The sequence below is a fragment of the Astatotilapia calliptera genome, chromosome 15, assembly GCF_964374335.1.
Source record: "Astatotilapia calliptera chromosome 15, fAstCal68.1, whole genome shotgun sequence".
Classification (NCBI taxonomy): Eukaryota; Metazoa; Chordata; class Actinopteri; order Cichliformes; family Cichlidae; genus Astatotilapia; species Astatotilapia calliptera.
The window spans coordinates 7,410,334-7,429,163 of NC_137436.1; the positions used below are offsets into that span (position 1 = coordinate 7,410,334).

General features: G+C 40.9%; 2 protein-coding genes across 3 annotated transcripts; both read right to left on the reverse strand.

Annotated features, from left to right (window-relative positions):
* Nucleotides 1-444: 444 nt before the first annotated feature.
* Nucleotides 445-6,977, reverse strand: LOC113006818 (alpha-N-acetylgalactosaminidase-like). Its single transcript, XM_026143008.2, has 9 exons — nt 6,736-6,977; nt 6,085-6,241; nt 5,669-5,809; nt 5,169-5,380; nt 4,982-5,076; nt 4,719-4,880; nt 4,143-4,340; nt 3,897-4,037; nt 445-1,185 (listed from the first exon to the last, which is right to left on the reverse strand). The coding sequence occupies exons 2-9, from the start codon at nt 6,237-6,239 to the stop codon at nt 982-984; spliced, it is 1,308 nt and encodes a 435-aa protein (XP_025998793.2). The 5' UTR covers nt 6,240-6,241; nt 6,736-6,977; the 3' UTR covers nt 445-981.
* A 1,741-nt stretch (nt 6,978-8,718) lies between these two features.
* Nucleotides 8,719-18,828, reverse strand: LOC113037410 (alpha-N-acetylgalactosaminidase-like). Of its 2 annotated transcripts, none has more exons than XM_026194439.2 (9): nt 18,446-18,828; nt 17,360-17,516; nt 16,479-16,619; nt 15,979-16,190; nt 15,792-15,886; nt 15,529-15,690; nt 12,100-12,297; nt 11,855-11,995; nt 8,719-9,767 (listed from the first exon to the last, which is right to left on the reverse strand). In XM_026194439.2, exons 1-9 carry the CDS (start codon nt 18,450-18,452, stop codon nt 9,564-9,566), a joined length of 1,317 nt encoding a protein of 438 aa, XP_026050224.1. In that variant the 5' UTR covers nt 18,453-18,828; the 3' UTR covers nt 8,719-9,563. The 2 variants fall into 2 exon arrangements, with proteins under 2 accessions (XP_026050224.1, XP_026050226.1); XM_026194441.2 differs by lacking the exon at nt 18,446-18,828 and adding an exon at nt 18,010-18,230.
* Nucleotides 18,829-18,830: the final 2 nt, after the last annotated feature.

The window sequence follows — 18,830 nt, forward strand, 5'->3', positions numbered from 1 at the left end:
TATGTCAGTTGGTTCAATAAACTCTCCATTTTCAAAAAAAATGAATTTTCTGGCAATCACTTCATAGCTCAGGTTTTAAGGGGATATAAAATGATTTTAACAGCCCTGCTTTAGATAACAGTAGAGTGAAAGTGCATTCAATACCAAGAACTACTTGATGAAAGGGGTTTTTTTGTATTATAAAAATAAATAAATTTTATAGAAAACAGAACTGGAACTAAACTGACCTTAAGAGATGTCACTTTCTGACAAAGAACTGGGAAGTGAAAGCTAAAAGTGAAAAACATCTTGGTACCTTTGAAAAAGCTTGTAGGAGCTGGCTGGAACCCATATTACTCATATGGATGTATAGTGCAAAAATCAAAGCACTCTGCTGCATATGTTTGTATGTACTATGTAGTTGTAGTATGTAGCGTGTAATCACTGTAAGGAAACCCGAAGAACTGAAATACAGCGTTTTCATTTATTTAGAGAATTTGATGACAAATTGTTTACTTAGGTCACATAAAAACATATAAATCATTAATGAGTTTTTTCTAAAACTTGTTTCCACTTTTGTCTTTCTGAGCTGACAAAGACTAATCTCTATTAAAAAACAAAATCTAAGACAAGTGAAGACCTCTCAGTCACAGTGCCGATCTGGGATCAGTGACTTTGCTTTGGCACATCTCAGATAAAATTTTAAAATCATCATCTCTCTTTACTGTTGAGCACAGAAACTCTTGTGGCCCAGTTACTTTCAAGTGAAGATCCAGCTGGAGATCGCATCAACAAGAGCACATTTGTGCCATATACAGATGTAAAGTGGATGACCCTGAGTTTCAAGCATGTTCTTACTTGGAAGAGGCAATTGTAAGACACAGTTCAGAGCTATGCGCCTGCACCTGTGCTTAGATAGAAACAAATCATTCGATCATCAAGACATTACTACTGAGGTAAAAGACAAAAACTTAAGGATTAGAAAGTGGGGTCTGTGAGTGGTCAGAGGAAAACCTGTGGAATGGCATTTTCCTCACGATCATCATAGACACGACCATGGAGCGTGCCCCCTTGATAGAACTGGCGGAGGTTGAATTTGGCAGGTGCAGAGACGTACCACATTACCACCCCTGTGGGGTTCACTGACACTACAAATTCAGTGGAGTCTTTGAGCGATGCGGTCTCATCTGTGAAGACGTTGAAAACCTACAAAGAAGACGGGAAACAGAAGTGAATTTCTCTAGCAAGTATAAAGACAGACATCTTGCTGATAGAACACTTTTGGTCTCAGTGGGAAACCTTTGGTCAGATGTAGCTAGATTCTCATCATGTGTTACTTAAAGATCTGTTCTAAGTCCATTGTTGTTCTCATTGTATATCCTACCACTAGGCCATATTAGTAGTCATTTTAAATCCATTTCCTATCATCTGTATGCAGATGATATTCAGCTGTACCTTTCTTTTAAACCTTATGAATTGGATAAACTATCCATTCTAATGGACTGTCTTAAGGAAATTAATGGTTGGATGGCAAACAATTTTCTGCAGCTTAATACAGACAAGATAGATTGTTTAATTCTGGCTCCAGAGAGCATTAAGCCTCAAATTAGACAATTATTGGGATGTTTCTCATTCACTGTAAAACCTCTGAATCTTTGACCCCCTCTGTGCTTTCTTCACTTAAGAAATATCACTAAACTCAGGACTGTTGTCTCTCAAGGTGAATTGGAGAAGCTTGATGTCTTCGTCTCCTCCCAATTAGCCTGTTGTAATGCCCTTTTTCCTTGTCTGTCAAAGGCTTCTATAAATCGCCGTTAAGCTGTCCAAAATGGTGTGATATTTTCTCATTGCTAAAGAGTCTGCACTGGCTTCCAGTTAATTTCAGATATCAATTTAAAATCTTGACTCGTACTGTCATGGCCTTACGAGGAGAGGCCCCCACTTATATTGTCAAGCTACTTCACGCTAATTCTCCAAACTGGATCCTTAGGTACACTGATAGTGGTCTACTGGGGATTCTACACCTGTCTGAAAACCATAGAGGATTATGCCTTCCAAACCTTAGCGCCAAAGCTATGGATCTCTCTCTCTTTCTCTCTCTGATACAGATACTAATATTTGGTCAAATATGATAGCTATATTTAAAAGTCCAATACTGTCAATATTTGTTTTCTTTGAGATTTCAAAACAAAGAAGTTGCAGAGTGCCCCCTGGTGGAAAAAAAAAAATTCAAAGACAGCAATCCTAACAGGGTTGAAGGGTGTTTCACCCCTCTCGTTTCCTAATTTTCATTCAGTAGCTATTATAATGCTGACACCAATAACTAATACCGGCCAACAATATTGCCCGCTAATAAATGGTTTCGACTCTTCTTCATATTGTACATTAATAATGTTCAGAAAGATTCTACTGAATTTGTAGAGTGGCAGGGAACAGATGTCCAACTGGTGTATTATGGCTGAATTCCAAATCTCTAGGTCAGAGGGAAAGGAACAGCCCAGGGACTATACACAATATACACAGATGAAAGCCATCTCCACATTACACACCTAATATCTTCTACAGACTAGAAACCCATGTGATGAAGCCTGGGGGACACAATTGTTGGGCTGTTGTTAAATCTTGTTAATGTTAATGCATATACACCATACTGTCAAACTTTTGTCAATGTGGTGTATGTAAAGGCCCAGCATTACTACATCTCCTTTACCTTTTAGTGTGACTGCATTTGCAGGATTTTTTTTATCGTGTTCAGCTTAAAGGGATTTTATATAAAACACACCCACAATGTTTTGTTGTTTTAGTCATTCAATTGATATCCTAAAAGACCTACAACACATATGTTTCCGTAAATCTGTCTCTCTTCCACAGCATGTCTTTATCCTGTTTTCCTTCTCTCACCCCAACCGGTCGCAGCAGATGGCCCCGCCCGTCCCTGAGCCTGGTTCTGCTGGAGTTTTCTTCCTGTTAAAAGGGAGTTTTCCTTCCCACTGTCGCCAAACTGCTGCTCATAGGGGGTCATATGATTGTTGGGTTTTTCTCTGTATCTATTATTGTGCGATCTACTGTACAATATAATGCGCCTTGAGGCGACTTTTGTTGTGATTTGGCGCTATATAAATAAAATTGAATTGAATTGAATACCAACACCAGTTAAGCTCGCACAACTGCCCTGACCTGCTGCAGCAGTTTCAGCACTAGCATGAGTGACTATGCAAATTTTCTGTGCTTGCTTAGTGCGAAATAAGAACTGGAGCCAGCAGTTGTATCACATCCAGCTTGCCATCCTGACAGCTCCCTTTTGGTGTTCTCTTCCAGTATGACTCATTGGACCAGTGCCTGAGTTCCAGTGCTCCAACCATAATAACGACACCTGCTTTAAACAAGAAGCATGACTGTCACCCAGGGCAGTTCTGATTTAATGTCACCAGCCTGCCCCCGTGATCTGGCCTTGTGTATGACGAGCTGGACTTGCAGTTGATACTTTGTTGTTGTGTAACTTGTTTTTTTGGTTGTCGTTTGAGACACTCGCCACACCCTGGAGACTGGGTCAGGTGTTAGCTTCCACATTTCACACCACCCCAACTGATCACAGATTAGGAGTTGATCTACTTGGATGATTTTGGTAGGTTAGTGCAGCACATGATTTAATTTTATTCACGTAATCCTAATAAAAGACTGAGTCATGTACCGTGCTATAATGCTATAATATTTGAATAGATTTCAATCTTTTGTTTGTTTGTTTCTTGAAATTTTTTCCCCCGTTTGTTTTCTGTAGTGCTGTTTTACGTTGGTAACCTCAAACTTCAAAAACAGGGAAGTCTGAGTTAACCTTGCTTGCCAAAATTACCCCTCTCACCCCGAGTGAACCAGGTCGAAACACGATACACATCCCTCCTAAGTCTATAAACACATACCTTGTAGCTGCCTGCAGTGTAGTTGAGTTTGCTGAGGGAAGTTGTGTAGCGATAGGGCATGTCTGTACGACGGCTGAAGAACAATAAAGCGCTGGCATTTTTTGACAGGGGGCGCCAGAATACTTCAATGCCACTTTTCTCCTGGGAGAAAGAAAAAATGTGAACAATGAAACAAAAAAACATTGCACAAAAGTCCACAAAAAGAGTCATTTAAAAAAGAAATGTATCTACTAAATTGTGCTTCACCTTCACAATGCGTCTTCCCTGGATACCCAGGGCATCCTGGTTGATGCTGATGGCCATTTTGTTCCGCAGGATGCTCTGGGCACCGCTGGAGATGGTACGGAGGTCATTAGACATGAAAAGAGGAGCCGCCATGATCGCCCAGAGAGCCATCTGAGAACGAGACTGTTCCATGCTGAGGCCAAAGTCGCCAATAATCAGCTGTGAAGATTAAAAATTTTCACACCAAAGAATTAAATTGGAGGCTGTAGTCTGTAGTACATGTAATCTATCTTTCAGTATGGAGGTGTAGCTGAATGATTTGTGCACAACAAATATATATGTAGAGCACTGAAGAGGCTTAAACAAATCGTAGAGTAAGCAGAGACAGATTCTGTGGTTTGTTTTAAACAACTTCTGAAAACCCGTTTTTGTAGATGAGCTTTTGGTTTGAAATGAATCTCTGATCATATGTTAAATTTTGTGTTTGTTCATGTGTCTGTAAGTTTAAACATGTATTTGTGGCTTTTCTATTGCTTATGCTATTCCCTAAAGCACTTCACATTTGGGGAAGATATTACAAATTTCAATTGAACAAACCATATCAGGGTCGTTCCACCTTCCAGGACCTGCTGCAGATGTCAGGGCGTCCTGATTTTCAAAGAACCAGTCAACAATGTTCAGTACACTGTCCCAAGAGTCCTGGATGTCACCATAGTTACGCCACAGGTTGCAGATCTCACCCAGCTGAGTGTAATTTACCTAAAAACACGCATCAGTTTCATATAGTGAAGAAGCAAATACTAAGTATTAGAACAGGATTCGAACAAAACATCAAAAAGTATTTTGGATTTTAATCGTACCTTAGGTGGCAGCCCACCCTGGTAGGCAGGCCAGCTGCAGGAATAGCCAATGGGACGCCCTGTAGCATTTAAAGCCTTTGACATGAGAGGGTAACCTGTTCAAAACAGTGAACAGGAGATCTCAAATGAGGTCCAATCAGCAATATCTTATTATCCACACAGAAAAGGTTCAGTCTTGTGTTTTTACCCAGCTCTTGCTCCGTGGCATTAGAGTAACAGCCGTCATATTTAAACATATCCACCTCCCAGTCTGCAAATGTTTGAGCATCTAATTCGATCTTGTCCAGCGGGGTGCCAGGGTAGCCCCCACATGTGAGTTTGCCCATGTCCCCATAGATGCCCAGCTTTAGGCCTCTGTTATGCAAGTAGTGTGCCAGCTTTTTGATTCCTCCTGGAAACCTGAAAGAGTAATATCAAACACACACATTTTAAAAAAGCCTTCAGCTTTCATTTTGTAACCACAGCATGATTTTTTTTTAATCCTGTAACCCAATTTCCTTTTGCACTTTCCAGGGAAGTGAAAATTCATATTTGTGCTGACACTAAAACATACCTGCTATCAATCTCCTGAGTACTGTGTTTTGCTTTTCACATGATTGTATGACTGTCACACTACTTCACTGGCTGTAGGCCAATAACAGATATATGTTTACAATGGTCTTTGTGCTCACGCAGCAAATACTGCACCTCTTAGGATCAGGCTGCAGCCGTCCCTGATCGTCTCTTTGTTTGGAAGACCAGCAGTCATCTATGTTCACGTAGACGTAGCCGAGTTCCTTCCAGCCATCCTCTGCAAGTCTGTCTGCCATGTCCATGAACAGATTTTCACTGGAAGAAGGACAAAGATGTTTCATAATTGTCTCAATCGCATTCCTATTTACACTGATACTGCATTTGAAGATAAGAGTGTAAAGAGTGTAAAGAGCACTACCATATCTATTAGATATTCTGTTCAAACCGACTGCTTCTACTGGCTTTTGTTATATCCTGTTATTATATCGCTATAAAACTGAGACTAGACCATTATAGTTATAATACCTAAATACCTTTTAAGTTTTCAATACAATCAAGCCTGGTGGTACACATTCAAAATTTTGGCTTACCTGATGCAGTTCTTTGGGTCGTTTTCACAGTCAATATCACATCGGTATCGTTCCCATGCCAACCACCCCATGGGAGGGGTCCTCATCAGTCCATTGTCAAGGGCCAAAGTGGTCCCAGTGAGCGCAAAGGCAAACAAGAGCACTGCAACATGCATTTCTGCAAATACAAAATTACAAGCTGAATCAGATGTTAGTGCAGTGTGTCAAAGATGAGCCAGAAGAGTACGTCCAGAAGACTAAACGGCAAAATGCAGGTTCATGATTGCAGCACCTGACGAAAAATCACCTGACATGGGTGTGAACGCAAAACAACCTGCTCGGTGACTTACCAGTGAAATAGACTGATTGTGTCAGATGACCAAATAAAAATCACATGCTTATATAAACGATGTTCTGCTAAATAAAAGTTAGAATATAAAAGCTGTTCGCAACATGATCGTCATTTGGTTCTTGTAAATACGCAACACTCGATCTCAAGCGAGTTTTTTGTATTATAAACACCAACTTGACAGTAGCTTATTACTTATAACTAATCTGGCATAGACAACAATTATTCTAGCAATTTAAAACGCAGGGAATCTAATACACGTTTAAATGATTTAAACGAAGGGATTTGCTGAATAAATGTATGAAATGAAAAGCTGAACTCACTGAAGTCCGATCACGGCTCTTGGAAACTGAAAGCTAGACAGAGCAAATAAGACCAAGAGCTCAGCCTCCTGCAGTCCGATTCTGTGCTCTTGTCTCTGGTCTCTCCCTCACTTCTTTAAATAAATACTGTGATAAAAGAAAACCTGCTCGGTCCTACTGTGGGGGAATATACAAAAAAGTACACATGACAAGGAAGTGGGGGCCACGTGACAAAGGAACCCTATCAGCTGACCACAAACCAGGAAGCGAGACAAAAAGCGCCGGGGAGACCGTTGATTACAGTGGTTCCCAAACTTTTTTTGCTAGGCTCCCCTTTGTTTTACAAGGAAAATGTTGCCCCCCCCCCCCCCCCCCCCCCCCGCGCGCGCGCACGCGTGCACAAACACATCCTCCAACCACACACACCTGTATTTTGCTCCATTGCGGTTTATTTCACACCTCAAACATTTAGTAAACAATTAGGCAAATACAAGTAATCTGCAATAAATTACAGGTAGTAAGAAAGTAAACTACTAACTCTTTTATGCTACGTCCACACCTACACGTGTTTCGAATCACCGAAAACGGAGATTTTATAAAAGTCCTTTTTGCGTTTACATGTGGAAGAGGAATACAGAGTTCGTCACGCAATGTCAAAGGTATGTGCCTTTTTTCACGTCAGACTGTGCGCCACCTTATTGTTTACATGAGATGAATTGCAGAATGGCAGATAGAGACAAAATACTGTTAATCTGACTATCTTCAGTTTTTACACGCTTACATACACACGCAGTTACTGTCCCTCCATTTATAAAGGCAGAGGCATCACGGTGTGATTATTTTACGTGTAGTTGTTTTTTTCTGTGTAAAAATATTCAACATTGCTGTCAATACATTTTTCAAAAAAATGCCTCTCTGTGCAAAATGGGTTTAAAAACATAAACAGCTGTGGGATACTGTTTGTCTTGATTTGAACCGAGGGAACAAATCGTAGCAGGATCAGCCTGATATTATTTGTATCCCACTGTAACTTTACATTGTACAGAGCTAACATCCCCAAAATGTCAGGTGTAGTTAGTCATTACAACAAGTGTTTGTGAACTAAAAATCAATTATGTGGGATACTGTTTGTCCATGATTTGAAGAGCCCAGCCCGCTCCCAACACAGGGAAAACCAATTATGCAGGAGAGACCTACCTTGGCACTTGTGCAGGTGAAACCAAAGGGAAGATATGCTTCACCATATTTTCTAGTCTTTGGCTTAGAATGAAGTTGGTTTGGAAACATATTCAGCTATGCTTCATCTCCTGCTCTGCGTTTGTGTGGGCGCCCTGTGTTAGCAGTGTCCAAGCATTTGGGGGTTTTTTTTCCACTTTTCATACCGGACCCCACACTTTGGGAAGCTCTGGATTACGTTTATTTACCTCAGTTCTGTAGCTGATCTAACAAAAAAAAAAACAAAAAAAAAAAAACACCTATTCCAGTTTCGAACTGTTTATGTTTAATGAGGTGATGTTAAATGTGATCAAATCATTCATACATTATGTTTCATAAAAAGCTATAGATTGTAGTAGCCTTCACCTCTCATTTGGCGTTACAATCCTGGTGATGTCTTTGGGTGATGAACAAAATAACTACTGCTTCTTCCTTACAGCAAAAGTGTAAACATATCCACATCCAGCAGGAGGAGCACTTGGAATACAAAATTTGGAACCACAAAACCTGGATTTAGTTGCTTCAAAAGTTGCTAAAAATTCATAGATGATAAATGCTATAAGATAAAGTCTTGTGACTCTCACTTTGGTGAAAATGCATTCAATACCAAGAACTAAAAAAAAAAAAAGACCAAGAACTACAAGTATTATATAAATAAATAAATAAATTTTATAGAAAACAGAACTGGAACTAAACTGACCTTAAGATAAGTCACTCTGGGACAAAGAACTGGCAAGTGAAAGCTAAAAGTGAAAAACATCTTAATCACTGAAAGGAAACCTGAAGAACTGAAATACAGCATTTTCATTTATTTAGAGAATTTGATGATAAATTGTTTACTTAGGTCACATAAAAACATATAAATCATTAATGAGTTTTTTCTAAAACTTTTTTTCCACATTTGTCTTTCTGAGCTGACAAAGACTGATCTCTATTTAAGAAAAAAAATCTTAAGGCTACGTCCACACGTACACGGGTGCAGTGTTTAAATGCTTACATATACACACACAGTTACTGTCCCTCCACACATACAACTTGGTTCTGCTTCTATGCCCCAGCTTTGTTTACTATTTCCCACCCAGGCTTCTAGACTTCTGATTGGCCAACATTTCTACACGGTTAAGAATATATCGCCAACTGTTGCTTTGGCATGTTCCTAGCAGCGTTTTCCTTCATTTCTGTGTTTACGTGTGGACGGGATTATTTTTTTAAAAGGAAAACGGAAAATCTCTGTTTTCAAAAATACCCGTGTACGTGTGGACGTAGCCTAAGACAAGTGAAGACCTCCCGATCTGGGATCAGTGACTTTGCTTTGGCATATCTCAGATAAAATTTTAAAATCATCATCTCTCTTTACTGTTGAGCACAGAAACTCTTGTGGCCCAGTTACTTTCAAGTGAAGATCCAGCTGGAGATCGCATCAACAAGAGCACATTTGTGCCATATACAGATGTAAAGTGGATGACCCTGAGTTTCAAGCATGTTCTTACTTGGAAGAGGCAATTGTAAAACACAGTTCAGAGCTATGCGCCTGCACCTGTGCTTAGATAGAAACAAATCATTCGATCATCAAGACATTACTACTGAGGTAAAAGACAAAAACTTAAGGATTAGAAAGTGGGGTCTGTGAGTGGTCAGAGGAAAACCCGTGGAATGGCATTTTCCTCACGATCATCATAGACACGACCATGGAGCGTGCCCCCTTGATAGAACTGGCGGAGGTTGAATTTGGCAGGTGCAGAGACGTACCACATCACCACCCCTGTGGGGTTCACTGACACTACAAATTCAGTGGAGTCTTTGAGCGATGCGGTCTCATCTGTGAAGACGTTGAAAACCTACAAAGAAGACGGGAAACAGAAGTGAATTTCTCTAGCAAGTATAAAGACAGACATCTTGCTGATAGAACACTTTTGGTCTCAGTGGGAAACCTTTGGTCAGATGTAGCTAGATTCTCATCATGTGTTACTTAAAGATCTGTTCTAAGTCCATTGTTGTTCTCATTGTATATCCTACCACTAGGCCATATTAGTAGTCATTTTAAATCCATATCCTATCATCTGTATGCAGATGATATTCAGCTGTACCTTTCTTTTAAACCTTATGAATTGAATAAACTATCCATTCTAATGGACTGTCTTAAGCAATGTTCCCTCTAATTTTTCATGTGTCTGTATATGTATATATATATATATATATATATATATATATATATATACACATATACACACATATATATATACACACATATATATATACACACATACATATATATATATATATATGTATATATATATATATATATATATATATATATATATATATATATATATATATATATATATATATATATATACACACACATATATAGGCTGGACTATGGGATAAAATGGCATCGTTGTAATCCCATACGGGAGCAGCTAGTCACTTACTGAGTAACACTGCAAAACAGAATTGATAAAGTTTTAATTTCAATTCAGGTTAGATTATTTATTTATTTTTTGTGCGCAACGCAGATTTTCTGTGCGCAGAGACCGTGCCAGCAGTGCGCAATTTCTCACGCGCACAGCTTAGAGGGAACATTGGTCTTAAGGAAATTAATGGTTGGATGGCAAACAATTTTCTGCAGCTTAATACAGACAAGATAGATTGTTTAATTCTGGCTCCAGAGAGCATTAAGCCCCAAATTAGACAATGTTTGGAATCTTTCTCATCCACTGTAAAACCTCTGAATCTTGGGTTAACTTTTTACCAATCTTTTGATGCCCACATCAAGTTTTTGACCCCCTCTGTGCTTTCTTCACTTAAGAAATATCACTAAACTCAGGACTGTTGTCTCTCAGGTCTCGTCCCAATTAGCCTGTTGTAATGCCCTTTCCCCTTGTCTGTCAAAGGCTTCTATAAATCGCCGTCAAGCTGTCCAAAAAGCTGCGGCAAAGCTTTTATCCGAAGGGCCAGCTCTGTTCTAGGATGCCCTCTGGACCCAGTGGAGGTGGTGAGTGACAGGAGAACGGCGGCTAAGCTGTCATCCCTGATGGACAACATCTCCCACCCCATGCAGCAGACTGTGACAGCACTGAGCAGCTCCTTCAGTGGGAGACTGCGGCACCCACGGTGTGGGACGGAGAGATTTCGCAGGTCTTTCCTCCCCACTGCTGTCAGACTCCATAATAAAGACTTTAACTGATCAAGCACACACATCCATACATATGCAATAATACTAAGTGCAATAATCCTTTCTGTCATCGTTGTATTTTTACTCAGTTGTATATAGTATTTGTATTTGTATTCTATTTTTATCTTATTGTATATTTATTTTATTTTATTCTACTGTATATAGTATTTTATTTTATTCTATTCTGTACAGTTGTGTACTGTATTTATTCTTATTGTATTCTAATTTTTGCCTCATAATTTTTGCATTGTCCACTTCCTGCTGTGACAAAACAAATTTCCCACGTGTGGGACTAATAAAGGTTATCTTATCTTATCTTATCTTTAACTCGCAAATTTTCTCATATAACCCCATTGCTAAAGAGTCTGCACTGACTTCCAGTTAGTTTCAGATATCAGTTTAAAATCTTGACTCGTACTGTCATGGCCTTACGAGGAGAGGCCCCCACTTATATTGTCAAGCTACTTCACGCTAATTCTTGTACAAATACAGGCCATTTACCATTTAATAAAAGACTGAGTCATGTACCGTGCTATAATGCTATAATATTTGAAAAGATTTCAATCTTTTGTTTGTTTGTTTCTTGGATTTTTTTGTTTGTTTTCTGTAGTGCTGTTTTACGTTGTTAACTTTGAAACTTCAAAAACAGGGAAGTCTGAGTCAACCTTGCTTGCCAAAATTACCCCTCTCACCCCGAGTGAACCAGGTCGAAACACGATACACATCCCTCCTAAGTCTATAAACACATACCTTGTAGCTGCCTGCAGTGTAGCTGAGTTTGCTGAGGGAAGTTGTGTAGCGATAGGGCATGTCTGTACGACGGCTGAAGAACAATAAAGCGCTGGCATTTTTTGACAGGGGGCGCCAGAACACTTCAATGCCACTTTTCTCCTGAGAGAAAGAAAAAATGTGAACAATGAAACAAAAAACATTGCACAAAAGTCCACAAAAAGAGTCATTTAAAAAAGAAATGTATCTACTAAATTGTGCTTCACCTTCACAATGCGTCTTCCCTGGATACCCAGGGCATCCTGGTTAATGCTGATGGCCATTTCGTTCCGCAGGATGCTCTGGGCACCGCTGGAGATGGTACGGAGGTCATTAGATATGAAAAGAGGAGCCGCCATGATCGCCCAGAGAGCCATCTGAGAACGAGACTGTTCCATGCTGAGGCCAAAGTCGCCAATAATCAGCTGTGAAGATTAAAAATTTTCACACCAAAGAATTAAATTGGAGGCTGTAGTCTGTAGTACATGTAATATCTCTTTCAGTATGGAGGTGTAGCCAATGATTTGTGCACAACAAATGTATATGTAGAGCACTGAAGAGGCTTAAACAAATCGTAGAGTAAGCAGAGACAGTAAATATAGACATATATAAAATCATTTTATTATTTATATAAAGCTCTACATAGACAGGCTCCTGCTTATATAGCAGAGTTTCTGTGAATGATTCACTGTAGCCAGCCTCTCTGGTCTTCTAAACACCATCTCCACCTGCCCCTCGCTCTGATTTTTAAACCAGAGGTGATCGTGCTTGTGAGGTAATTGTGTCCAAACTGTGAAATGGCCTTCCTCAGCCTAACAGGCCAGCTGATTCTGTGGTTTGTTTTAAACAACTTCTTAAAATCCGTTTTTGTAGTTGAGCTTTTGGTTTGGAATGAATCTCTGATCATATGGTAGATTTTGTATTTGTTCATGTATCTGTAAGTGAAACATGTATATGTGGCTTTTCTATTGTTTATGCTATTCTATAAAGCACTTTGTAACTATTATTATTATTAGTATTTAGTATTTAGTATTTATTTATTTATTGTCATTGTCAAGAACAATGAAATTGCGTTTGGGGCTTCCATACAACCCCAAAAAAAGAAGAAAATAATAAATACCCCTTAAAACCCAAGTGTACATATTTAACCCAGTGTGACTCCAATGCAATAAGACAATCCTTAGCAATAATGTTCGTAGAAATTCAGACAAAGACCTGAGAAACATGACAAAATACAACAATGCAACCCATTCAATATTATTGTACTGTGAGATATGATATCAGATATGATAGTTATCTATTTAAGGAAGAGGGGGGGTGCAGGAGGGGGAAGAGAATAAAGATATGATGCACCAATGCAGACCAGTTCATTGCTATTAAGAAGTTGGATATGGTTATTGTCCGTGAGAGGGGGGCAGAGAGTTCAGGAGCCTCACAGCCTGTGGATACAGGCTGTTGGCCAGTCTGGATGTTCTGGCCTGTATAGACCTGTACCTTCTCCCTGAGGGCAGCAGATGGAAAAGGTGGCGCGCAGGGTGATGTTGGTCCCGCAGGATACTGTGCACCCTCCTCAGACAGCGAGTGGGGAAGATATTACTGATCTCTGGCAGAATTGTTCCAATAATTCTGCCAGCTTCTTTCACCACCCGCTGGAGTGCTTGCTGATCGGCCTTGGTGCAGCTGGGGAACCACACTAGAAATCCATACGTCAGAACGCTGCTGATGGCACAGTTGTAGAAGTTCAACATCAGAGATCTGGGAATGTGTGCGCTCCGCAGTCTCCTCAGGTAGTAGAGGCGCTGTTGGGCCTTCCGTACAACTGAGGTGATATGGTTGCCCCAGGACAGGTCCTCGGTCACAGTTACCCCCAAGAATTTAAAACTGCTCACCCTCTCCACCGCCTCACTGCCAATGAAGAGAGGCAGATGGTTGTTATGGCCCCTCTTCCGGAAATCTACAATGATCTCCTTGGTCTTTTTGGTGTTTAAGACCAAGTTATTGTCGTGGCACCATGACTCTAGTTGTTGCACCTCTGTCCTATAGTTTGTCTCATCATTGTTGGATATAAGTCCGAGCACTGTAGTGTCATCTGCAAACTTAACAATGAGATTGGACGCGCAGGAGGAAATACAGTCATGGGTGAAGAGAGTGTATAGCAGAGGGCTCAGAACACACCCCTGAGGGGCACCGGTGTTGACCACAAGGGTGGAAGAGGTGTTCTTACCCACTCTGACACTCTGTCTACGGTTAGTGAGGAAGTCCACAATCCAGTTGCACAGAGAGGAGTTAAGTCCCAGTTGGTGGAGTTTGGGACGGAGTTTGTATGGCCGGATGGTATTAAAAGCCGAGCTGTAGTCTACAAAGAGGAGCCGTGCATAGGTGTTCCTGTGTTCCAAGTGCTTCAGTAATGTGTGCAGCACTGTGGCGATCGCATCCTCGGTTGACCGGTTCTCCCTGTATGCAAACTGGTGCGAGTCCAGGGATGGTGGAAAAGCAGCTCTGATGTGTTTAATGACCAGTCTCTCCAGGCATTTGGCGGGAATGGGGGTGAGTGCCACAGGTCTGAAATCGTTCAGACATGTGACATTTGACTGTTTTGGGATGGGAACGATGGTTGCTGCTTTGAAACAGGATGGTACCAGTGAACAGGACAATGAGGTGTTATATATAGAGGTGAAGACGTCCGCCAGGTCCGCAGCACAGTCTTTTAGCACCCGGCCCAGCACTCCATCCGGCCCGGCCGCCTTCCTGGTGTTAATGCTCCGGAACACACGCCTCAGCTCATGAGTGCTCAGGACCGGAGCAGGGTCGGTTGAGGGGAGAGGGGACAGGACAGGGTCGGTGTTCTCCCTGTCAAAACGGGCATAAAAGAGATTTAGATCCTCAGCCAGAGTAGAACTGTCGGCTGAGGGTGATGGTGTTCTTCTTTTGTAGTCCGTGATAGCCCTGATGCCCTCCCAGACCTGCCTTGGGTTTGTGTTGTTCTCAAACCTGGCCTCGATACGCCTCCTGTGCTGCTGCTTGGCAGTCTTGATGCCTCTTCTCAGGTTGGCCCTGGCAGCACTGTATGCCTCCTGGTCCCCGGATTTGAAAGCGTTGTTCCTCGTTCGAATAAGTTGTTGAACTCCGTGTGTCATCCAGGGTGGATTATTAGGGAACACACGGAATCGTTTCCAAGTTGTTACATTGTCCACACAGAAACAGATGTAGTCCAAGACAGTGGAGGTGTAACTGTCCAATGCGACACGATTGTCAGTGTCCTGCACCTTGAATACATCCCAGTCTGTGCAGTGGAAACAGTCCTGAAGCATCGGAATAGCATCCTGCGGCCATGTTCTCACGGTTTTGGTTGTAATCCCAGTGCTCTTGATCTTTTGTGTGTATATTGGGTGTAGCAGAAGGGAGAGATGGTCTGACAGACCCAGGTGGGGATAAGCCTGGGCTCTGTACGCATTCGCCATGTTGGTGTACACCTGGTCCAACGTTCTATCTCCTCTGGTAGCACACTTCACATTACGGTGGAAATTGTGAAGTACAGATTTCAGGTCCGCGTGGTTAAAATCCCCATTATTATTGTTATTATTGTTATTATTGTTATTATTATTATAAATATGTTTATATTTGGGGAGACAGTAAGAAATTTCAATTGAACAAACCATATCAGGGTCGTTCCACCTTCCAGGACCTGCTGCAGGTGTCAGGGCGTCCTGATTTTCAAAGAACCAGTCAACAATGTTCAGTACACTGTCCCAAGAGTCCTGGATGTCACCATAGTTACGCCACAGGTTGCAGATCTCACCCAGCTGAGTGTAATTTACCTAAAAACACGCATCAGTTTCATATAGTGAAGAAGCAAATACTAAGTATTAGAACAGGATTCGAACAAAACATCAAAAAGTATTTTGGATTTTAATCGTACCTTAGGTGGCAGCCCACCCTGGTAGGCAGGCCAGCTGCAGGAATAGCCAATGGGACGCCCTGTAGCATTTAAAGCCTTTGACATGAGAGGGTAACCTGTTCAAAACAGTGAACAGGAGATCTCAAATGAGGTCCAATCAGCAATATCTTATTATCCACACAGAAAAGGTTCAGTCTTGTGTTTTTACCCAGCTCTTGCTCCATGGCATTAGAGTAACAGCCGTCATATTTTAACATATCCACCTCCCAGTCTGCAAATGTTTGAGCATCTAATTCGATCTTATCCAGCGGTGTGCCAGGGTAGGCCATACATGTGAGTTTGCCCATGTCCCCATAGATGCCCAGCTTTAGGCCTCTGTTATGCAAGTAGTGTGCCAGCTTTTTGATTCCTCCTGGAAACCTGAAAGAGTAATATCAAACACACACATTTTAAAAAAGCCTTCAGCTTTCATTTTGTAACCACAGCATGATTTTTTTTTAATCCTGTAACCCAATTTCCTTTTGCACTTTCCAGGGAAGTGAAAATTCATATTTGTGCTGACACTAAAACATACCTGCTATCAATCTCCTGAGTACTGTGTTTTGCTTTTCACATGATTGTATGACTGTCACACTACTTCACTGACTGTTGGCCAATAACAGATATATGTTTACAATGGTCTTTGTGCTCACGCAGCAAATACTGCACCTCTTAGGATCAGGCTGCAGCCGTCCCTGATCGTCTCTTTGTTTGGAAGACCAGCAGTCATCTATGTTCACGTAGACATAGCCGAGTTCCTTCCAGCCATCCTCTGCAAGTCTGTCTGCCATGTCCATGAACAGATTTTCACTGGAAGAAAGACAAAGATGTTTCATAATTGTCTCAATCGCATTCCTATTTACACTGATACTGGTTCAAGGTTCTTTATTTGTCACATGCATAGTTATACTTGTATAACACACAATGGGGCTGGGGCAGGGATAGCTCAGTAGGTAAAGTGGTCGCCCCATGATCGGAAGGTCGGCGGTTCGAATCCACTTAACGGCTACCCTGAGGTACCCCTGAGCAAGGTACCGTCCCTACACACTGCTCCCCCGGGCGCCGGCTTAGTGGGCTGCCCACTGCTTCACTGAGTGAATGGGTCAAATGCAGAGAAAAACAAGTAATTTCCCCATGGGGATCAATAAAGTATCCATTATTATTATTAATGGAATGTAACCTGACATCCTCCTCGACATGTGCAAGAATGGTGGTGGGTTGGGTTGGGTGGGGGGGGAAGAACATTATATATACATATATAGTATATACATTTGGTGAATGTGCAGTAGTGGCAGCAAGCAGGTGAATTCTGTACATTAATAAGAATAGACATCTGACTATTTGAAGATAAGAGTGTAAAGAGTGTAAAGAGCACTACCATATCTATTAGATATTCTGTTCAAACCGACTGCTTCTACTGGCTTTTGTTATATCCTGTTATTATATCGCTATAAAACTGAGACTAAACCATTATAGTTATAATACCTAAATACCTTTTAAGTTTTCAATACAATCAAGCCTGGTGGTACACATTCAAAATTTTGGCTTACCTGATGCAGTTCTTTGGGTCGTTTTCACAGTCAATATCACATCGGTATCGTTCCCATGCCAACCACCCCATGGGAGGGGTCCTCATCAGTCCATTGTCAAGGGCCAAAGTGGTCCCAGTGAGCGCAAAGGCAAACAAGAGCACTGCAACATGCATTTCTGCAAATACAAAATTACAAGCTGAATCAGATGTTAGTGCAGTGTGTCAAAGATGAGCCAGAAGAGTACGTCCAGAAGACTAAAGGGCAAATACAGGTTAATGATTGCAGCACCTGACGAGAAATCACCTGACATGGGTGTGAACGCAAAACAACCTGCTCGATGACTTACCAGTGAAATAAACTGATTGTGTCAGATGACCAAATAAAAATCACATGCTTATATAAACGATGTTCTGCTAAATAAAAGTTAGAATATAAAAGCTGTTCGCAACATGATCGTCATTTGGTTCTTGTAAATACGCAACACTCGATCTCAAGCGAGTTTTTTGTATTATAAACACCAACTTGACGGTAGCTTATTACGTATAACTAATCTGGCATAGACAACAATTATTCTAGCAATTTAAAACGCAGGGAATCTAATACACGTTTAAATGATTTAAACGAAGGGATTTGCTGAATAAATGTATGAAATGAAAAGCTGAACTCACTGAAGTCCGATCACGGCTCTTGGAAACTGAAAGCTAGAAAGAGCAAATAAGACCAAGAGCTCAGCCTCCTGCAGTCCGATTCTGTGCTCTGGTCTCTCCCTCACTTCTTTAAATAAATACTGTGATAAAAGAAAACCTGCTCGGTCCTACTGTGGGGGAATATACAAAAAAGTACACATGACAAGGAAGTGGGGGCCACGTGACAAAGGAACCCTATCAGCTGACCACAAACCAGGAAGCAATAGAGAGAAAAACCGCCGGGGAGACCTGTAATTGCGGTTTATTTACCTCAGTTTTGTAGCTAATTTGATCTAACAAAAAAAACCCCACCTATTCCAGTTTCGAACTGTTTATGTTTAATGAGGTGATGTTAAATATTATCAAATCATTCTTACAATGTTGTTTCATAAAAGCCATAGATTGTAGTAGCCTTCACCTCTCATTTGGAGTTACAATCCTGGTGATGTCCATATGTGATGAACAAAATAACTACTGCTTCTTCCTCAGAGAGGAAGTTCTATTATTAGAATTATTACAGCAAATATGTAAACATATCCACATCCGGCAGGAAGAGCACTTGGAATACAAAATTTGGAACCACAAAACCTGGATTTAGTTGCTTCGAAAGTTGCTAAAAATTCATAGATGATAAATCCTGCAGCAGCGTTCTGCTGTAGCTCATGTACAAAGAAAAATTCTGAAAAACGTTTAGAAAGCTTTAAAAAAGGACGAAATTCAGGCTGCTTTGAAGCAAAATATAAAAGATGGCCCAAAAGATTTGTATATTACTGTATGTTACAGTTGTTTACTGTTTGTTTTTT

Bases quoted from the DNA above. Each gene is read 5' to 3' on its own strand.
- LOC113006818 (XM_026143008.2), bottom strand. From the start codon at position 6,239: ATGCATGTTGCAGTGCTCTTGTTTGCCTTTGCGCTCACTGGGACCACT. The intron at 5,810-6,084 runs GTAAGCCAAAAT...TCCTTCTTCCAG, and splicing joins GACCCAAAGAACTGCATCAG to TGAAAATCTGTTCATGGACA. The intron at 5,077-5,168 runs GTAAAAACACAA...TGTTTTGAACAG, and splicing joins TGCCACGGAGCAAGAGCTGG to GTTACCCTCTCATGTCAAAG.
- LOC113037410 (XM_026194439.2), bottom strand. The intron at 15,691-15,791 runs GTACGATTAAAA...GCGTGTTTTTAG, and splicing joins AGGGTGGGCTGCCACCTAAG to GTAAATTACACTCAGCTGGG. The intron at 11,996-12,099 runs GTGAAGCACAAT...TCTTTCTCTCAG, and splicing joins AGGGAAGACGCATTGTGAAG to GAGAAAAGTGGCATTGAAGT.